Here is a 20,888-nt window from a genome sequence, read left to right on the forward strand (position 1 = left end):
CAACGATTTGAGAATTTAGATTGAATCAATCATTATCGCGAAAAGAGAACAGGTGAATAACTCAGGAAATTTGATTATTTTTCTCATAGAAAAATATTATTGTTGGAAACACATTTATAGCTACGAATATTTGATTTGTTCATTTTCTATTCTGATTATGTCTTTTATTCAAAGAAATATTGTTATTCAAAATTCTTTTTTTATTCATCTACTGCAGTTTCAAAAATAATCAATTATTTAGATGAAGCATTTATATTTTATTAATTGAAAATTAATATACTTTTCTTTCTTAAAATTTAATTCAACGTGTCATATCGCATCCAAAAATTTAAATCTGTTTTCCTTTTTAAATTCAAATCTATTTACACTTTGCTAAAAAGCAAGATTGCAACGTAGTTGTCAAAAATATACTTTCGTTTGAAATCAGTCATAATTGAAAAACTGATTCGTTCTAACTATATATTTTCAAGAATAAATTGCTAAAAAGGTCCCGCGTCACGTGTGTCAAACGCACGTTTCTTATCGAGCATCCTACACGTCAACGCAACTTTTACCCTAGATAGACAAGAGGGTCCTAGGGGAAGACGGAAAATTGTAAGGCGAATTTACAATATAAATGAGAAAAAGTGTGCTGCTCGCGCGCGATCGATCGGCTGGCGCGTATCTATTATTGGCTGAAATAAAGAGAAGTCAACGCAGAGGTAAAGGAGAATGGCCGTGTCTGCAAGTGCATTTCATCAACGGCAATAGGAGCGCAGCAGTTGCGGAACGAGAAGGGATGGAGGGGTTGCGAGAGGGTTGTATAGGGGGGAATCAATAACAGCGAATGAACGCTCCCACGAGTCCGTTGATTCTAGGCTCTTTTAAAGACCGATAAAAATCTCCGTTGCGATTAACGTTTACGTCTAATTTCTTCCTTCGTTTTGTCTCTTCTCGCTCGAGGAAACGGATTTTCGATTTTCGAGAAAAGATCGTACACTGAAAAAAAAAAAGTTTGTTAACTCGACTGAATCTTTCAACTAAATTACCATCTCGTTATTTAATTGCATGAACATATATTGGTATTTAAGTCAAATATATGTTTTGGTAGATTTATTATGTTATATTTAATTTAAATATTTTTATCTGTGCAATTAGTACACAATAATATTTCGTTGGAAGATCTAGTGAAATTAACACATTTTTTCAATGTACAAATTTATGGATCGTGTGTTTGTGTCATCTGTTAATTAATTTACCTATTTCGTTGTTGAAACAGTCATTGGTTCCACGCAATTTATCGCAGAATTCATATATAAGTACATATGTAAAAGAGATAGTCTCTATAAAAGACATAACGAAGAAAAAAGAGAATGTTGTAGGGTTTCGTTCTTATATTTCATTATTATCGTATCATTGTACTTACTTATTGATGCGATGTAATTTGATTTAAATAATAAACTTGTTATGGTTCCTTTCGATTAATGAAGAGTACATATAAAGAACTATATGAATGAAGATTTACTATGTTCGTGATGTTGTTGGTATATTAATAATAAAAGTGAGAAAAAGATGCTTTTTTATCACAGCGAACAGAGTATAGTCTTATCCTGATTAAATTACATTTTTATCGATTGGTGACGCAATTACCGACTCTATCTGATTTAACGTCTTACAATTAGGAAATAATGGAATCATTATATAGAGAGCGGTGTAAAGTGACATGAATTATCTATGAATTCTACGTGGATTCTCTATATCTACGTTATCTATCACAGATCACAGATATAGCCCATAAAGCATATTTATATACCTTGAATGAACATTCCGCACATTCCTGTAGATTTATCGCCTCTGATCTTTATCGACCCTGTGAGCGCAAAACAAACAGCAAGTATAAATTATACTTGATCCATCAAATCATTTGTAATTAGGTAAAAATTTATACTTTTATGTCGTCAAATTATTTCCAAAAGCTATTAATATTCATTTGCCAATATTTTTAAAAACTTATTTTAAATTATTTAAGTTGTAAAAAAAAAAGAAAAGTAGCTTTTGATAAGCTTGTCGCGTTTCGAGGAGATAACAAAACATTACATATTTTTCTATTCTATTCTTTTTATTCCATTACAAAAGTAAATATTGACCATAAACATGTATCGTATTGGATGTCTGAATAAACCAAAAACATAAAAATATAAGTTAAAGTTTCAACCAGAATAAAACTTTATTAATTAAATTCTATCGATAGAATTGGGATGACTTAAGTCTTTATTTTTAAATTAAATTGTAGCTTTTATAATAAATTCTTTAAGAATTAATGTGTAGTAATTTTTCTTCCGAGACATTTTTGCTGTAAAAAATATTATTGACTGCCCTCACATTTTATCTCATGAATGATCAGAAATGGCGAGGCCTTATATATTACCTTATCGAAAGAGTAAAAACCAATCGTTATCGTACAACAAGAAAGTCAAGGACGAAGAAACCTGTTAGTAAACGTACATTCTTATATTTTTCTTACGTGACTGTAATCTTGTTGGATATTTTAATCTCTGTGATGATAGATAAACTTGCGTACAACTTGATTTTCCTTTTTATAATTCTTCTTTTATAATTCTTTGTATACTGTTTGCAAGTGTATGTATACCAAACGTTAATCTAAATAATAGTTGACAATGAATCGTGCACATAACTCTTTGTTGCGTGAATCTAGAGCTTGGTTATAAAATATTCTTTTAAGAGATTTAAAAAACTGAAAAAAATAAATATAAAATTATACAATGTCGATCGTCGCTTTATGTTAACTATAAAGATAACCAACTTTAAATATTTATTGAAAAAACAAATATATTTCGGCTTTGGTGAATATTGCGGCAGAATCAAATTTTAAATTTTAGTTATAAAAATTAATTGACAGAATAACGATTGTATAGGCAGATCGTGGCGCATGTTATAGTGATAAAGAGAACACTTGTTACATAACGTCATTTGCGCCATTGTGTGAACACGTGCGCAATCTAGTGCCTATAAGCAGCATAAATGAGATAGAAAAGAGGTTGTTACTCTGTATTTCTCTCTGGCTTTCAAGAATACCTCTGAGCGATCAAAGCATCGGCGCTCTAATCACATGCAAAATTTCAATACGTTTATTTTTTATAGCGTAATTTCATGCAAGAACCTCGTATTTTATAAATATATAATAATATTTTATAAATATATCTAATAATTTTGATAATATTTACTGTTAAAGAACGTTGACATTTTAATTAACAGAGAAAAAGAATTTTGATATTTTATTCTGTAAAGTCTCTTGTGTACAAACTTTATACTCGAAAGCGTAATAACACATGAATACAGATGTGTGTAACATAATATAGATTTCAAACAAAAAAATTTAGATTAACGAACGTATATTTGAACTACTTTTATTTTTTTATTTTTGTTACAAAAATCCTTGTTAAAAATAATTTGTAAAAAATTTACAGAGAGAACGAATTAAATTCAGAATTCTTCTTCGCTCGTATAATTATATAATTTGCGCGTACGAAATTTGAAAGTTATGATGTACAAAGTACATATAAATAGAAACCAGGTTTCGGGCGCGAGAATATTCAACAAACAATTCACTTGACATAATCCGATATCGTAGGCGTATTCATCTACGTCACAAAAGCAATTCGACCGTTCTGGATAACTGGTGGTTACACAACAACCAGCTACGTCAAAACGCAGTCAGCTTCCTCCCTGTCTGATTGAGAGCTCAATAAATGCGATGGACGAAATAGCTCTTGACTACAATAGCCTACAATGACATATCGGGATCATGACTCAACGTTAAGGGTGCCAAACGTGATCGTCGACGTGATCGACGATATACAGAACGGGTGTGTCGCCATGTACGTACATACGTATATACATGTGCGAACACATGGACGATTTCGCGATCGGTTTTCCGTAGGAAGAAAAGCGAAAATGCTTGTTGCGCGTCGCGCCCGTTGACAAACCCATCTTTCCGCATTACCGAGGGACGGTCGTATAATAATAACAATAATATGGCGCGTTCAAGCAGCTACCGCAATATCTGTCTATAGCGCACGCCAGCGTCTGTAATAGGCGGGTGTGTCACCCTGCGTGCTCGACGCATGGCCAGACTGCACCGGATGTTAGCGAGAAGCCCTTGAAAAAAAAAAGAGCGAAAAAGGAAAGAAAAGAAGGACAAATTCTGCCCTTTGCGCGAACCCAACAAGGAAAGGGTCCTGGGTCTAGGGCGTGGCGCGTCTAACCTACACTCGCGTTACATCACGTAAAAGCGGGCAATAGGAGAGAATCCCCCTCGCAGAGAGAGAGAGAGAGAGAGAGAAGAAAAGCTACTCACCGTGATAGTACAGAGCACCGGAAGCGTTGAGGGGCGGCGGACTGGGGGCCGTAGCCCCAGCCGTGGGACTGTGCGGCCCCCAACAGGTCTGCTGATGGTCTACCTGATGATTATCGACGTCCCCGACCACGTCGATCTCCTCGTCCTCGATCGACTCATGCCTGTGCGAGCGTTTCTCCATCGCGTCCGCGGTGCTCTGATGCAGCAGGTGATGTTGCGCCTGCTGCTCCTGATGGGGATTCGCGGCCCCGGGTGGCGTCGCGTCCTTCTGCTCGCTCGTCTGATCGTCCACGCGGGCCTGCCACTGATTCCACTTCCACTTTTTCGCCATGAGACAGCGTGGCATAGTGGTGACGCGGATCGCGTCGACCAGCTACCGGGGATGATGACGACGGCTCCGATGATACGGAGCACCACCCTCGCGGGACACCACCGGCGACACCGACACCACGCTCGACACCGAGAACCGCGCCACCAGAACCGATAACCACGGCTACGGCGCGTCTGCTGGCCTCTGCCCCGCCGTGGTCGCCGACGTTATCGCGACGTCGACGTCTACGTCGCGCCCGTCCGTCGCCCGGCCCGTCGTCGGAACCACCTCGGAACCACTTGGGTGGCCGCTCGCTGGCCGGCTTCGCCTTCGTCCTACGTGGTACGCGCTGCTCTGGGACCTGCAGCCTCGTCATCGGCGCGGCGAGGGCGGCTCCTTAAACGGATGCACCACCACCGCCACCATGCCAGCCAGCCAGCCACCGACGCGCGGCCTGCGTGTTGTTTGCTTTCTTCTTGCGAGCTTTAATTCGCTTCTCTTCTTCGTCCCCTCGATGGTGGATGGTGGATGAAGGAGAACTCCTACCTGGACCGTTTCTTCTTCCGCGATTTGCGGTAAATGTGTACTTGTGTATACGTGTATGTGTGTCTCTGCGCGCGCGCGCGCGCGCCTGTGTGTATATATATATATATATATATATACACGTGTCTCTGTGTGCAAGTATGCGTATGGGTATGTGTGTTTGCGCGAGTCTAGGGGTGGCTTATCCTCCGCACTTCGAGACTTTTGCTGAGAGGACCGACTGACTGACTGACTGACTGACTGACTGACTGACTCAAGACCCGTTTGTCCGTCCGTCCGTCCGTCCGTTACTCTTTCGGTCGCTCCCTGTCGCGGCTCTCGCCAGTGACAGGGGGTGGCCTCGAATACGACGGCGACGACGGGGTGCGACTGTTTAGTCGGTGGCGCTGCCGCTCCGCGTTACCGTCCTCTCCGACTCTTTACCCCTTCTCCGCGAGCTTCGCCATCTCCGTCTAGCTTATAGGGTCGGTCTCGTTATCCCGCTGCGGACTCGACCAGTCAGCAGCAACCCCCGGCGTCCCTCCGTTGCGGCTCCCCTACGGATATGGAATTGAAGGGTGGTGGCGCTGCTGTTGCTGCTGCTACTGCTGCTGCTGCTGCTGCTGCTGCTGCTGCTGCTGCTGATAGTGATGGTGATGGTCTGTCTGTGCGAGGGGTTGCACAGCTACCCCTCGAGAGTGCTGATGTCGGTTCTCGATTCCTGCAGGTCGCTCGTTGTGGTTGTGCATGCGTGACACGCGCGCGTGCCACGAGCGATGTGTTGACGATGTCAATGGCGTAGGGCGCAGAATTGTTTGCGCAGTATCGCAGCCGTTAATCGCTCTGTACTTTCGTCGGAGAAGGGCATTTTTCGGGATGGAAGAGAAAAATCTATATAACAAAAATGGCCCGTTCGATGTAATTAAACCATCTTTTCGATTCAAATATTTATCTAAACTAAGTAATTATTGTATAGATTTGTTGTTATATAGGTACAGTTTGCTCGAACAGAATTTTGAGCTAAACATATTGCAACGTTTAATTAGGAAGAAAGAGCGATTGACCAATTTAATAATTAAAAGAGAATGCAAAAATATAGGATGAAATATATCTGCACGCAATTTACAGTTTAGCAAACGAAAAAAATTAAAGGTTATTAGTAATAAATTTTTCGTCAATGTCAATATATTGTAAATGGTGTATTGTAAGTCACCATATTTCGCTTTGCCTTTATAAACGATGAGTTTGTATTCTAGTACGTACACACCGGTGCTTTGCGTAAAGTTGAATTTATGTTATACCGCGTATTTGAAACTCGCTACGTAGACTCGGTCGCCTAGCCTGATTTAAAAAGCAGATTGGAAAAATGTAAAGCAAGGAAGCTGCGCTGTAATACCTCGCATTCACCAGGCTCGCTATAAAAGCGGTGAATTATTCTTGCAACTTTAATCATCATATTTTCCGAGTTAATTCACTCGCTAAGTAATATCTATATTTTTTCATTTTCTCAATAAAATTATTTAATACAAATAAAATATTCTTCAAATTCACAAACTTACAACAATTACAAAATTTTCTCAGAGAATCGGCAATATTCCAACTTTCTCCACAATTTTCCGCAATTTGCTCTAATTGTGGACAATAAGAATGAGTATACAAAAGGAAGTGCGTTTACGTCAACGGCGACACGTGCGTCGTCGAACTTTCCCAAGGGAATCAACCGAGACGAGATCGACCGGCAAAGACTCTCGATCCGGTCGTCGACCTCTCGCAGCTACGTAACGCACACGAAGCTATCTGTAAATCTCTACTTCGCACAAACTCTCCGCCGCTGTTTATCGCGCCGTACCGCTTCCGGCGCAGCGTCGCGTGTATACAGACTCACACAAACACGTCCCGGGGCTGCCGCAAAAATCGAAGGGGGAACAGCAGCTGGTCGGGGTTCTGCGTTCCCGAGCCTCGTTCCTGGCTTACGTTACGACTAACGTATATAAGAACTCTTTTCCTCCCCTTGTTTCAAGAGAGAAAGAGAGAGAGAGAGAGAAGAAGGGAGTAATTCCTACGGAAGATTGGCTGCATAGTGACGATGCGATATATACGTCGTCTACTTGTTGTCGCCGACTATGATGGTAGTGGTGGTGCAAGGGTGGCGCACACGTCGTGGGGTGTATCTCCCCTCGTGCAAAAACGAGGAGAAACTCGAGGGTGGGTTGCGCGCGGCACGAGCGTAGATAGGTTGGAAAGAGCGAGACTGGGTACGAGAAGAACAGTATGTATACCGAGAGAAAGAGAAATAGCGAGGCGACTGAAGAGGGTGACATGGGGAGAGACGGAGTCGCACATGCGCCTGCGTTCGGCATCGACCCGATGTCTAGGCAACACCTGGTAGCGCCCCACGTGCCACGTTAGGGTGGCACCGGAGCGCCATCCCTCCCCAGAATATCGAATATCCCGCCGGCCTCTCTGGTCTCCCTCCCGGCCGTCACTTGTCTACTGACCCACGCCAACGTGGAGAGACACGAGGGCGAGATAGAGAGAGAGACGTCCCTCGCTTTCCAAATTCCTGATGCGCCTGACACACGCGCGCGCCGCGGATGCTCGGCGCTGCGCGACGACGACGACGACGACGACGACGGAATTCCGGGTTCTTTCCTCCAGGGGTGGAGCGTGCAAGGCCGGAATCTCGATAGCCCCGCGAGCTCGCCTCCCGCTGCGTTTCCAACGATTCCGAGATTCGGGGAGGCTCCGTTTGTTACGTTACGCGCGTCCTCGAGATTATCTTCGTGAAGTTTGTTATGGTTTAGGAATTTTAAATCGGCCAATAGAGCCCAAGCGCGAAAAATTAATTCTTCGGAACTGTATCTCTTGGTTTGAGATTACTAAGTTCCGTATATAAATTAATCTCGAATTTATATATGGAGAAAAATAGGCGAGAAAAATATTGGCCGATTTAAAATTCATATATTATTATTATTATTAGTAATATTGAGAGCCGATATATATTTCTTATCTGATTTCGTTATGGTTGTTGATATCTAAGGTCTGAAAGAGAGATTTCGTCGCGAAATTATTTCATGAGACATTTTTTTTCTCGACCCTGCGTTTCTTCTCTTTATACGACATTCGTGTGTCAAACGCATTGAGATGCCTTTCAATTTGTCGCGCGCTTTTGCTGTTCAGTTTCTTTAAATATGAGAGAAAGGGAGGAAATAAAATACTTTTGCCGCGTTGTTCTGTGTCGACACAGTTAAACGCGAGGAAACCTCGATATTTGAATTCGATAAAGAGAATTGGAAATTTCTGCCGCGCGGATAATATTTGCTAATTGGAACATTTCTCTTAGAAATAGAATGATGTTACGCAGGCTGACCTAGAATCCTCGTTCGTGCTCCGGGCTTTTGAACTACTTTAACTTCATTTTCCCGCCTCAAGTCCGAAAATGGTAAGGGAGATCTCGAGATATTTGGGGAATAGTATCAAATTACTTTAAATTAATTAGGGCAGATCGAGGTGCACATACATCCAAAAAGTTGCGTTTGTTCTACAAAATACACACCAGATTTATACATATTACATATCTCAAGTAAAATGCGATTGTACGCTGAAAAAAAAAATTGTGTCGCATTAACAAAAATTCTGTTCGAAAATGGACGAACTGATTTGTCACGCAAACAAGATTCTTGTTGCGTTGAAAGGATTCGAATTATGGTAGATCGAGTAATTCTGTTTCGTCCATTTCGAATAGAATTTTGGTTAATGCGACCAGATTTTTCTTCCAATGTATCGACGTTATGTCGTTTAGACGGAGATTTAACGTGCAGTTTGAACTTAGTCTACGGTAATCTTTGCTCCGGGCTTTATCTTAAGTGACGCAGACTTAAGCGCGTCGCGATGTGAACTTCTCCATTAACACAAAGAAATTATTTCCACTTCGCGGAGTTATCGCGCGTAATCCCATTATCTTTCGCCTAATCCCGCGCGACAGTCTCTCGTCCGGTTTTATCGCGCGATTATTATTATTATTATTATTATTTCGTTAAAATCTTGCTCCGTGCGAACGGGGGATGAAATGAGGGGGTAGGAGGGTGTCAATGATAGTCTATTATACCGAAACGCGGCGCGGCCACAAAGGGCAGATAAGCCTCTACAATCGCGTCTCTCACCTCATCGCGACAACACACCGGTTACGCGAAATCGTTATTAATTAGTTTGGCTTATCGTGAAACATCGGGGCCACGCCGACGGTGCTTCTGAATTATTTCTACGGACGTAGAACTCGCTCTGGGTCACGTAGGGTATTTGTCCCGAGTCTCCTTCTTACAGCGAAACGCGTTAAAATGATGATTGCCCGTATAATATTTATTCTCGAATATTAGTCGACGAACCATTTTATCGAAGAATAATTCTCCGTTTAATTATGCATGTGACACGCCTCGTAGTTTAGATAATAAGTATATGTAATTTCGAGCCGTGCGATTTTTAAATAATAAACAATTTCAAACGTTCAATCATTTAATTGTATTTTATTTAATAATTATATTAATAATTATTGAATAGTATATTTTTGATCAGGTAAAAGCACATTTAATAACTGTTTATTATTTAACAATATTTCTTACGCGCTTTGTAAATCAGGAGAATAGGTCAATCTGAAACAGTGACACGCCTCGTAGTTTAGATAATAAGTATATGTAATTTCGAGCCGTGCGATTTTTAAATAATAAACAATTTCAAACGTTCAATCATTTAATTATATTTTATTTAATAATTATATTAATAATTATTGAATAGTATATTTTTGATCAGGAAAAAACATATTTAATAACTGTTTATTATTTAACAATATTTCTTACGCGCTTTGTAAATCAGGAGAATAGGTCAATCTGAAACAGTGACACGCCTCGTAGTTTAGATAATAAGTATATGTAATTTCGAGCCGTGCGATTTTTAAATAATAAACAATTTCAAACGCTCAATCATTTAATTATATTTTATTTAATAATTATATTAATAATTATTGAATAGTATATTTTTGATCAGGTAAAAGCACATTTAATAACTATTTATTATTTAACAATATTTCTTACGCGCTTTGTAAATCAGGAGAATAGGTCAATCTGAAACAGTGAAAAAAGCCAGCTTTGGGCAGACGTCATCGACGCTCCCCAGGATACATACGAATCTGAAGAGAAAATTACATTTACGTGAAAAAATAAAGACGAAACTCTCTTTTCTTCTCCACCTCTTTCTTCGTGTGCTTCATTATTAGTTAACGAGCAAGAATAATGTACGAGGCTTGTCAGATCCAAATTAGATCCCTATTCGGCCCACTGTCGGGAACAAGATTGCGCGAAATCAGCCCACCCGCGTAGGAGATACGAATCCGCACGACACGTCATTCGCTCTCGTGTCCCGCAATCTCTCCCGAGATACCTGAAAGGTCGTCGATGTGGAAGGCCGAATCGCCCCGGGTGTTATAAAGAGAGCGCCCGCTAACGAGATATTTCCCTGCTCCCACGCGCGCATGTGTGTGTGTGTGTGTGTGTGAGCGTGGGAGTGTGCGTGCACCTCAATCGGGGCTACGCAAATATTTTGATTTCGAACCGGCGCGGCGCGACGTTCGTCGGAAATTTCTCCACGTCGGGTTGGAAGGTTCGGCGGCGTGTTTTCGTTCTCTCCGTCGTCGACGGGCCCCCTTTCCAATTCCCAGTTATCTTTCCAAGTTATTGATACGAAGAGCGCGTCGTATCGAAATTTCGCCTGTTTTTTATGCGCGACATTGATTTTTATTCCCATCTCTTTCGCAAATATGTGTCTATTATATATGGATATTTTAGGCCGTTTTGGGGGTTGATTCAAATATAGGTTTTGTTTTACTCGATTATATTGAACTTTTATATTTGAAATGATTTCTAGTGAACTTTTATTTGTATTCTCCGTAATTAAACTACAACTTGCTCTCATTTAGACGATATAATTAATTTATTAATTTGCTGTAGCTGCTATACAAATATGTATATCTATCATCGTGATTGCTTCGTTTTAATTAAAAAACGATTCTCGGAAATTCAGTAATTACCTACAGCGGAACTTATTTATAAATCAATCCGATTGAAATGTGCGATGCAATATCGTTATAATTATATTATAATAAATTGAATCCGAAGTTGATATAATGTCCGTAAATATAGTGCTTCTAAAGAAAGGAGGGTAATTGCTAATATTATACACGCCTGCTCGAATTTCTCCGATATATTGAGGCGCAAATCAACGCGATTCTACGCGAATCAAGCCAGAAGCGAAACCCGATTGTGTGCAGCCGATTGTCGTCACCGTTGCCGCTGTATAAGTCGCTTAACTCGGCATCCACAGGTAGTTGATTTCGTTGTCCGGATTTTGCTGGCTTCACGACCGTGTTGGATTGCGCTCCCATGTTTGAATGCAAGAATGGGGGGAGAAAAGAGAGAGGACTTTGAGTTTTGGCTCGCGAGTCGCCAAGCGTATTTTATTCCGGAGAGTGCGCTTTGCAGCAAACTTTCCTGCAGTTGCGATCGCATTCTTATGCACGACGGGTCGTTTGTAGATGGCGAATTGAGAATGGCGAAAGAACAAAATTATATCAGATAAGAAATATATGTCGGCTCTCAATATTAATAATAATAATAATAATATATGAATTTTAAATCGGCCAATAGAGCCCAAGCGCGAAAAATTAATTCTTCGGAACTCCATATGTATAACTTCGAGATTAATTTATATATGGAACTTAGTAATCTCAAAGCAAGAGATACAGTTCCGAAGAATTAATTTTTCGCGCTTGGGCCGATTTAAAATTCATATATTATTATTATTAAAAAAATTATAATTAATTGGTATTAATTATATAATCTTTACGGATACGTTCGAAATAATTTTTTTTGTTAAATCGAAAAGAGTAAAATTGATTCTCTAGTAATAGCGAAATACGAAAATATCGCTGATGTGATAATGTCGCGCAATTATTAATGACGCTCCGCGATTATTTAATCGAATCATTTATCGGCTAAACTTTCGAGGGAGAAGCCTTGGAGCGTTCAAGGTTTCGGCTGCTGGGTAAACCAAACTTCAGATATAACTATGCGGAAAGATCGATCGGTCGTATGCTCGTATGCTCGCGTTGTGTAACAGAGGCGCCCTTGCACGGTTCGCGTGATTTCAATCGCGAAACACTTTGACGTCCATCCCCGAGATGCAGGGTGGGAAAGGATGAAAAAGCCCCGATGCTTTATGCAACCGCGCTTATAGCTCGACGATTTACTTTATTCCACGCTCTTCTCTCTCCGTCGCTTTTCACTCTCGGCACGGATGAAAAACAATAAACGCTCCGAAAATTCTCCCGCCAATAATTGACCCTTTGACAGTTCGAGGCCGCGACTTCGACGAGATACTTAAGTGTCTTAAGTGTTTGTCGCGATCTTGGATTACGACAATGTAGCAATTAAGTGATGGAATTAATCGACAAAAACGCACTACTTGCGGTATTACGAAGATTACACGGGTAATTTGATTAATTACGTGAAATAATTTATCTTTCGCATTGCGCGATATATGTATATATATATAGTGATGTTAATTTTGTGTATTATTAGGTCTCCCAATTGACCACATTATTCATTAATGTGTTATAACATGCGCGATTAACTTTGTATGAACAAGTTTATTGAAATGACGTAAATTGTTATTGCAAAAATAATTTACTACATATAATACTATACATACTAAAATACTAAAATAGAAGAGAAGAGAGAGAGAGAGAAAATTATTTTGTCAACAAATGATCTTTTTCTCAAGCAAAGCAAAATGGCAATAATTTTTGAATGATAAGCGAATGAAAATGCTCCGAAGCTAGGGATCTTCGAAAGACAATATTTCCTCTCCAGAGTATTACATTAAATATGACGTCTCTTTCCTCCGGAAAATCTTGAACGAACAAACCTTTCGTTTCTCTTTCCTTTTTGCTTCATTATGCATTATTTATCTTACTGAGTTTGCCACTGCATTGCGTCATCTCGTAATCTACTTATCTATAAAAGTGGAACGCGCCGGCTCTTTCGCATCGTGAAAAGTGCGACTGTTTGAAATATCAACTTGTCGTTATTCCGAGAACAAGTCTTCTCGAGGATCGTATTCATATGCGCGAAAACGGTGAGTAACGTCCATTGCTAGGGTCGATACACCGTGATAATGTCTGGAATTATTGATCGGCATACATTAATGGCTTCTTCTCGCATCGTCAAAATCAAGGATAACGAGGGGGGAATATCCTGGATACGTGAACTTTTGTATGAGAGAGCTATAGTAGTATAGAGCTTCCCTTCGTTATAAGAGAGAGAGAGAGAGAGAGCGACGAAGAAACCGATAGTAGAGGAGAAAATATATAGGTGAATTATTGCATGAATTAAATTACATCGCAAAGATATTATTAGTTTCGACACGATGAATATTTATTACAAAATTGATCATTTATTTTAAACATCATTCACATCGAATCGATATTCTAGTTCTGAAAGATTAAATAAAACCAAAGACCGATTTTTTTTTTAGTGACGCGGAAATTAAATTTAATATTTTTTTTTAATTTATTACATTTTTCTATGTAACTTGTAAACTAGAACAACACAATGGTTCAGTTTTATAAAATTATTATCCAATTTGATCAAATTAAAATTAATGTATTGTAATTATGACGTTTTTGAGGATTTTAAGAATTTAAGAAAGAAATAAATTTTGAGGGTGTCAAGAATTATGAGGGTTTTGAGGATTATGAGGGTTATGAGAATAATCCTCATAATCTTTTGAGGATTTTAAAAATTTAAGAAAGAAATAAATAAATTTTGAGGGTGTCAAGAATTATGAGGGTTTTGAGGATTATGAGGGTTATGAGAATAATTCTCATAATCTTTTGAGGATTTTAAAAATTTAAGAAAAAAATAAATAAATTTTGAGGCTGTCAAGAATTTTGAGGGTTTTGAGGATTATGAGGGTTATGAGAATAATCCTCATAATCTTTTGAGGATTTTAAAAATTTAAGAAAAAAATAAATAAATTTTGAGGGTGTCAAGAATTTTGAGGATTTTGAGAATTATGAGAGTTATGAGCATAATCACATCGAAATCCACAAAGTCTTCAAAAATCTTTTAGAATAAACGATAAATTAATTATCTAAATATTTACATATATAGAGAATATTATTCGTGTTATTATCCGCCAGTGTCTTCTAATATGCTAATTCCAGATATTTGTCGGAGGTTCATCAGAGTCTTGCGGGAGTTGAAAGAGCGAGTTTATCGCGATGTGCTTACGCCACCCCGTGCATGTATCCCATTCTTCCGCGTGTATGAGCGCACTGCCAACTGTTATAAGCATTCTAAAACAATGCAAGCGCAGGAGATGTATCTACAGCACTTTATCGCGCGATATACACTCGACGGATTTACGATTTACGAACTTGGAACGAACGGGAAACAGGAATCGCGCGATCCCATCGGCCTCTTATTTCGTCTCCTGATGTTTTTAAAGTCAACTTTGTACATATGTTACGCTCGTAATTCGGACTGTCGAGAACTAACGCAGATCACATCCTCGTAACAAAACAGACTTAATACGATAGCTGCGCCGGAGACGCCGTTTTTGTTATCAGTGCGAATTCTCTATCTACTGAAAAATTACAAAAATCACTTAAAAATGTTACATTTCAATAGTACATTTAAAATTGCAATACAAGGATGATAAAAATTTAAAATTCTAAATTTAAAATTTTTATTTAAAATTTCAACTTGTTATTGTTCGAGTATGAAAAAATATATTAATTATGTCGCATAACAATTTATGTTAAAATGAGATGAAGTAATGGAGATCCGCCGAAAATTGTGCAAGTTTTATATAAGAATTCTGCATTTCTGGCAACGTCGCTTCGACTATTTCTCTTTCGAGCACCCTTCCGCAATTCCAGGGTGAATCATCCCCCTCTCTCGTCCTCAGACTCCGACGATAATGCGACTCCCCGCGCATTTTGTACCCTCGAAGGAGGTCAGGTCTTTGTGTCGGATGATATAAATTTATGCGTAAGGAGAAGAGGGCCGGACCATGAAATATAGCGATAACGGAGAAAAATGTCATACGATGGCGAAGAGATAAGCGATCGGACGAATTTCAAAGAACGAGCAGGGAGACATGTGAAATGCTGAAGTTTGTCGTATTGAGTTATGTATGTGAATTGTATATTATCGCGATGATTTTTTTTTCTCTGGAATATAAATTGTCCGTGTAGTATCGCGCAAGAAACGTGACGCGAATTAAATTTTTCGCGTATGAACAAGAGGGATATTAATTGGAAGACCCGAGAATGTAAAAAACACGAGTCAATAATTTGTTAGATTTATTTTGAACAGAAAATTCGTCAAATAGAGATCTTGCATAAATTATCTCGGCTTTATTTCGTTCGTGCATTGAATGGCTCTCTAATTCCGATTCGTATATTTCAGATTGATCCTATCGATTATTTAAATTTATCGTGATCCACAATTATATTTATATCATTTTTTAAGTATGGTTCGTATGAAGGTATGAGAAATGTAAAAGAGAATTTATAGATGTATGTGTGTTTGAACATTTGTGTGAGTATATAGAAGAATCTCCTAGAAGAATTGTTCGCGTGTGTATTTCCATATCTCTGACGTCATGATCCGTGATAGCTGACGTAGATATCAAGGACCTTTAAAGACCCTTGTCTTACATGGATTTGTGAGCTATTGATCTTGTATACTTTGAAACGTGGTTCATTGTGCTCAGAATGATTCCGCGAAGAAAAGATACGTATACTTGTTATTCGAGCAATTTAGTTATACGTTTTCTAACGAGATGCTAATTTTTGCCAATCTCGATATGAATATTTTAGGAACGGCAAAGTTATTAACTCGAACGAAAATTTCATTCCTAATGCCGTTAATTTACCGTAATATCTCCAGCGACTTACCACTATAATTCGCGAATGGTCTGCATAATCATAAGCGAATTTTATAGGATGGTAAAACGAGGATACTTTCATATCTTTTCTCATTTGGCGTAGAAAAAAGGGGCGAACAAATAATTACATTCAGCATTACAAAGTTATTTCTTACAAAGTTTGTTATTTTTTGCCAGTCCAAAATGATACAAATGCCATATATCTTTTTCTCGTAAATTTTTGTAATAACAATGAGAGCGATATTAAATATTAGCTTCTGTACAACACGAAAGTAATTTAATATTGTTATTTAATATTTTCCGGGGATTACAAAAAAATGCAGAGGGAAAAATTTCTCTCTTGTTTTACATGTATATGACATATATATATATATATATATATATATATATATATATATATATATATTTCTATATCTATTCGTGAATAGATTTTTCTTTTGAATGTATCAAACCGCAATAAATACGAGAATAAAAAAAGATACGCAAAGAAAATGAAGACACATTAAAGAGAAAAAGATTAATTTAAAGCAGCCGCTATTCTCGATTCGCCGGCCGGTAATCATCGTATTATCGTATTTTAAACGAAGTTTCAAATTTTACGGCTCAACTTTAAAGTCCCAAGTTTCCACTACGGTGAGCCATTATCTAACGTAATTTACAGTTCCGGGGTAAATCATCTCTGTGATATGGCGCTACTTACGAGGAAGACGTCTCGGAGAAAAAGCGACGAGTACAAAAAAAAAGGACCGAGAGACGTCAGAGAAAGAATGGAATTGTAAGTCTCGGGAACATCGTGTTATTAAAGTCATCTATTATTCGTTTCGTTAATTGCCCTTCCTATTAACCTTAACGTTAACATCCATATACTTCACTTACGTTGCATTTATCCCCATTTTTGGTTAGAAAATAAAAGAAATTATATTAAACGCAGTTATAATAACATCCGACGTAATTTAGATTGATATATCCAGAGCTCACTTCAAACTCATTTGAGTACGTCGAGGTATAATGGGCCAAGTTAATAATTACATTATACAGGATAAATGGATCATTACTGCTGCGAGGATTCACTGAAGAGCCGTTTTTAATCTCTATCTCTCTCTTCTAAAAACTTTTGCTAAAGTTTCGTATAGCAAATAAGGGCAAATTCGATGTCAAATAGACATAAAACGATTAATCGGACTCAATATTTTTTTTCTCTCCCCCCTTTTTTTTTTTTTTTTTTTTTATTTTATTTCAACGCCCGTGGAACGACCGAAGGAGATCCCGAAGAGAAAAGCAACATGGCCTCGCGGAGAGACGAAATCCATATCAGCCACGTGCTACGTGACATATTCGACTTTTATCCTTTTACGCCTCGTGCTGTTTCCAGAGATAACACTCATACAGATGAGAATGAAACACCCTGTACGAGATCGCGCGCGCGCGAAAGACGTAATATATATATTTATGTACGCGTCGTTTCAGCGGAACGACGGCCCGAAAAATCACCCCTCGCTTAATGGAACTCCCCTTTAACAAAATGGCGACCACTCGAGCGAAATTGGAATGTATCGTACGTTATTGTTCCTCGCGATCCTCCCGAGCGCGTCCGAGGCTTATTTCGCATGTTTGTGCGTTTCGCAGGACCGACTTTAAACGAGGCGGCGCCCCAGATCCTTCATCCCTTATTACACGCGAATCGATATATTATTTTTATGTACGCACATTTATTAAATTGCGGGACAGAATAAATATATATATATATATATATACATCGTACGAAATAAGGAACGAGCGCGATATATTTTTATTTTATCTTGAAATACAAAAATGTCTGTGTATATATACCCGTATTAAAAAACATTCCCTCTTGACGTAACGAAAATTAAATTTCCGACCGCGCGTACGTTGCCGGTCTCTTGGGAGAGAAATTTGCGGAAAATTAAAAATTCCGACGCGACGATTTTCCGCGAAGAAAAAAAAAAAAAAATAGAAAAACATTCCCGATCGAGCGGCGGCTCCCGCGCTTTACGGGCCTGCGGCTAAATTCGGGAATGGCCGGCCGTTTCGTTATTATTCGTTTCTCTCGCTCTCCATTCGACTCGAGCACATCGCTTCGCCGACCATCATCCGTTGCTCGGCAACCTCTGACTCGCGACGTGTCGTTATATGATGGCGGCGGGGGTGGATAACCGGTGTGGTGGTTCAGTCTCTCTCTCTCTCTCTCTCTTTCTCATTTATTCCCTACTCTTTCTCCGGCTCAACTGCTCGCTAGCTGTCAAGTGGCACTCGTTGACTAAATGGTCATTACGTTAAATGTTAGTTATACCATGACGACGCCGTTAGACACTCCGAGAGAGCTAGCACGAACCAGGGGGGGAAGAAGGGGGTGTATATATAGGGTGAACCGCCGTAACCACCCTTAGCGAGTAGCGCTGTTGGCACCCACCGACCTGGTGCAACTGCAGCTACTGCGGGATTACACAGCTCGTGTTCGACATGACTTTTGATCGGGAGAAGCGTATATGTGTGTTAATGTGTGAGATGAACCGAGATAAATATAGGGAAGATAAATTATCCGTATATCTACGCGCACGCGAGGAAATAACGCTTTATTCGAATAGCAAAATGAAAAAGAAGAACGAAGCTTCAAATCGATAACAATTTACGTCAAAACATATTTACGAACTGATCATTCGAACGCTGATGATGGAATAATCTTATTGCTTACCGAATGAAGATTGGCGCGAAATGTTTTGGAATGACGTTTTAAAATGATTATTAGCTGGAATAAAAAATACTATTCGATATCTAGGTTACTCGTCAAGGATCTCTGTCCATTAATTATTCGCGATTACGTCTAATTATTCAATTTCGCGAGGTCGCAAACCCGAGGTGATTAGCAACGTCTCTGTAAATTTCATGCAAGCACGTCGCGAATTTATTAGTATACTCTTAAACGTCACGCATGTGCGAAAAAGAAAACGAGAAGCCTGAAATATCGCTCGTCAAATAGCCTCTGGGGTAGGAAATTCTGATTAAAAATATAATAAAAAAAAGAGGAAAGAAAAATTCATCGATTAAGGATATTAAAGATAACCCAAGTACTTAATCTTCTACGCACACCAAATATCGATTTAACGCGACGTGGGAGAAATTACGTATAATTTTAATCAAAATCGTAGTTACAAGTCCCAGTTGCATTTCGTCATCTCAATTCCAAATAACATCGCGCTATATCCAGCGTAAGTAATCGTAAGCAGTAAAACCCAAGTGATAAAACGGCGAGCGAGGGGCGGGTGAGAGAAAGAGACAAAACCAGAGGAATCGATATTTGTTAGCTTTTATATGGAGCGCACGTGTAGTCAATTCCGTTTTACGTTCCAAGCTCAACGTTCGACGCTCCCCTGAGAAAGTTCGAGCGACGTACCATCGACAACTTCTAAGAAAATAATCCGAGCTAATTCCATCCCCGGAGTTACATTCCGGACCAGCTTGTTAGCGCTAATTCCGGGAGTTCCCCGCGGAAAGAGAATAGACGTGGCGCCGCCGCGTACGCGATAAATAAATTCAATCTATATATATACACACAACAAGAAGAGCGAAATAGAGGAGAAGACGCGAATCGCGCGATCCAACCGGCCGAGGAAGAAGACGCCGTCAAAGCGAGGCAGAGACGGAGGAACCCGAGGGTGAAAAGGAAAGAGATAGAAAGAGGGTAGCGCGCTATCGCGAACTCCGCCGCGCCGGCAGGATACCGAGGTCGACGCTATCGATTGGCGTCGCTCTCTCTCTCTCTCTCTCTCTCAACCGCGGAAGGGAGATTCGCTTCTCTCGCCCTCGCTGCTCTCCATCTCGTTCCATCCCACTCTCGTCCACCTTCCATCCCTCTCGACCACCCACCGGCGGTAACAGGTGTTGGTCTGGCCCCGAACTCGTACAAAATCGATGGACGAGAGCCGGATCCGCGAGGGGGTTTCCCCACCGATCCACCCTCGGTCTTTCTCTCCCCTCGCGATCGAGGACGAGAGAAGGGAAGAGATGGGGTAGCGCTGTATATATGAGAACGAAGAGCGCGCGAGAGAGAGAGAGAGAGAGTAACGGGAGGGGAAGCCTCCCTCGAGAAGAGGGTGGAAGAGGAGGGGGTGGTGGAAGCGCTGCACACACGAGAGAGCGGCGGCGAGGACGCAGGCGCCCGGGACGCGGGGCGACGCTCGTCGGCGACGCTGCATTGGCAGTTGCACCCCAGCCACACCCGGTACGAGCCATGTAGTCGGGCTACCCTCCACCGCGATACACGGCGGACAATTGTTGCTTCTGCGCCTACAGGTGGTACATCTTCGTCTTCGATCTTCGCGAAGCTCGGTCGGTGCACGTCGTCGTCGTCCCTCTCGTCCTCGTCGTTATCATCGTCCTCGTCGCCGCCGCCGTCGTCGTCGTCGTCGTCGTCGTCGTTCGCTCTCGTTCCACGTCACCGTCGCCGTCGCGGTGCTCGTTGTCGTGGTTACGCCTCGTGTATATCCGTCCGTCGTGTATATCCGAGACCCACCGGCAGTTCGCGTGGATCGCGTCGTCGACGTCAGAGGGTTGGCGACCACCGAGCAGGGTTGGGCCACGGAACCTGCGGGAAAGCCTACAACATAGCGCGCAACACAACCGGCAACTTCGGTAACAACCGAGTCCTGCGCGCGCGCGCGTGTGTGTGCGCGTGTG

At 40.4% G+C, this 20,888-nt stretch overlaps 1 protein-coding gene across 2 annotated transcripts in view; it reads right to left on the bottom strand.

Annotated features, from left to right (window-relative positions):
• Positions 1-5,839, bottom strand: part of scrt (scratch) — a 29,708-nt gene extending 23,869 nt beyond the window's left edge. The window contains exons 1-2 of one of the 2 annotated variants that reach the window (XM_085480815.1): positions 4,358-5,839; positions 1,793-1,849 (exon numbers count right to left, since the gene is read on the bottom strand). In XM_085480815.1, the coding sequence (XP_085336941.1) occupies positions 1,793-1,849; positions 4,358-4,703 (403 nt within the window). In that variant the 5' untranslated portion in view covers positions 4,704-5,839. The remainder of the gene's footprint in view (positions 1-1,792; positions 1,850-4,357) is intronic. The other variant, XM_029315003.2, reaches the window with a different exon arrangement.
• Positions 5,840-20,888: the final 15,049 nt, after the last annotated feature.

Source organism: Nylanderia fulva, unplaced genomic scaffold, assembly GCF_048542155.1.
Source record: "Nylanderia fulva isolate GAGA-0341 unplaced genomic scaffold, ASM4854215v1 Scaffold16, whole genome shotgun sequence".
Lineage (NCBI taxonomy): Eukaryota > Metazoa > Arthropoda > Insecta > Hymenoptera > Formicidae > Nylanderia > Nylanderia fulva.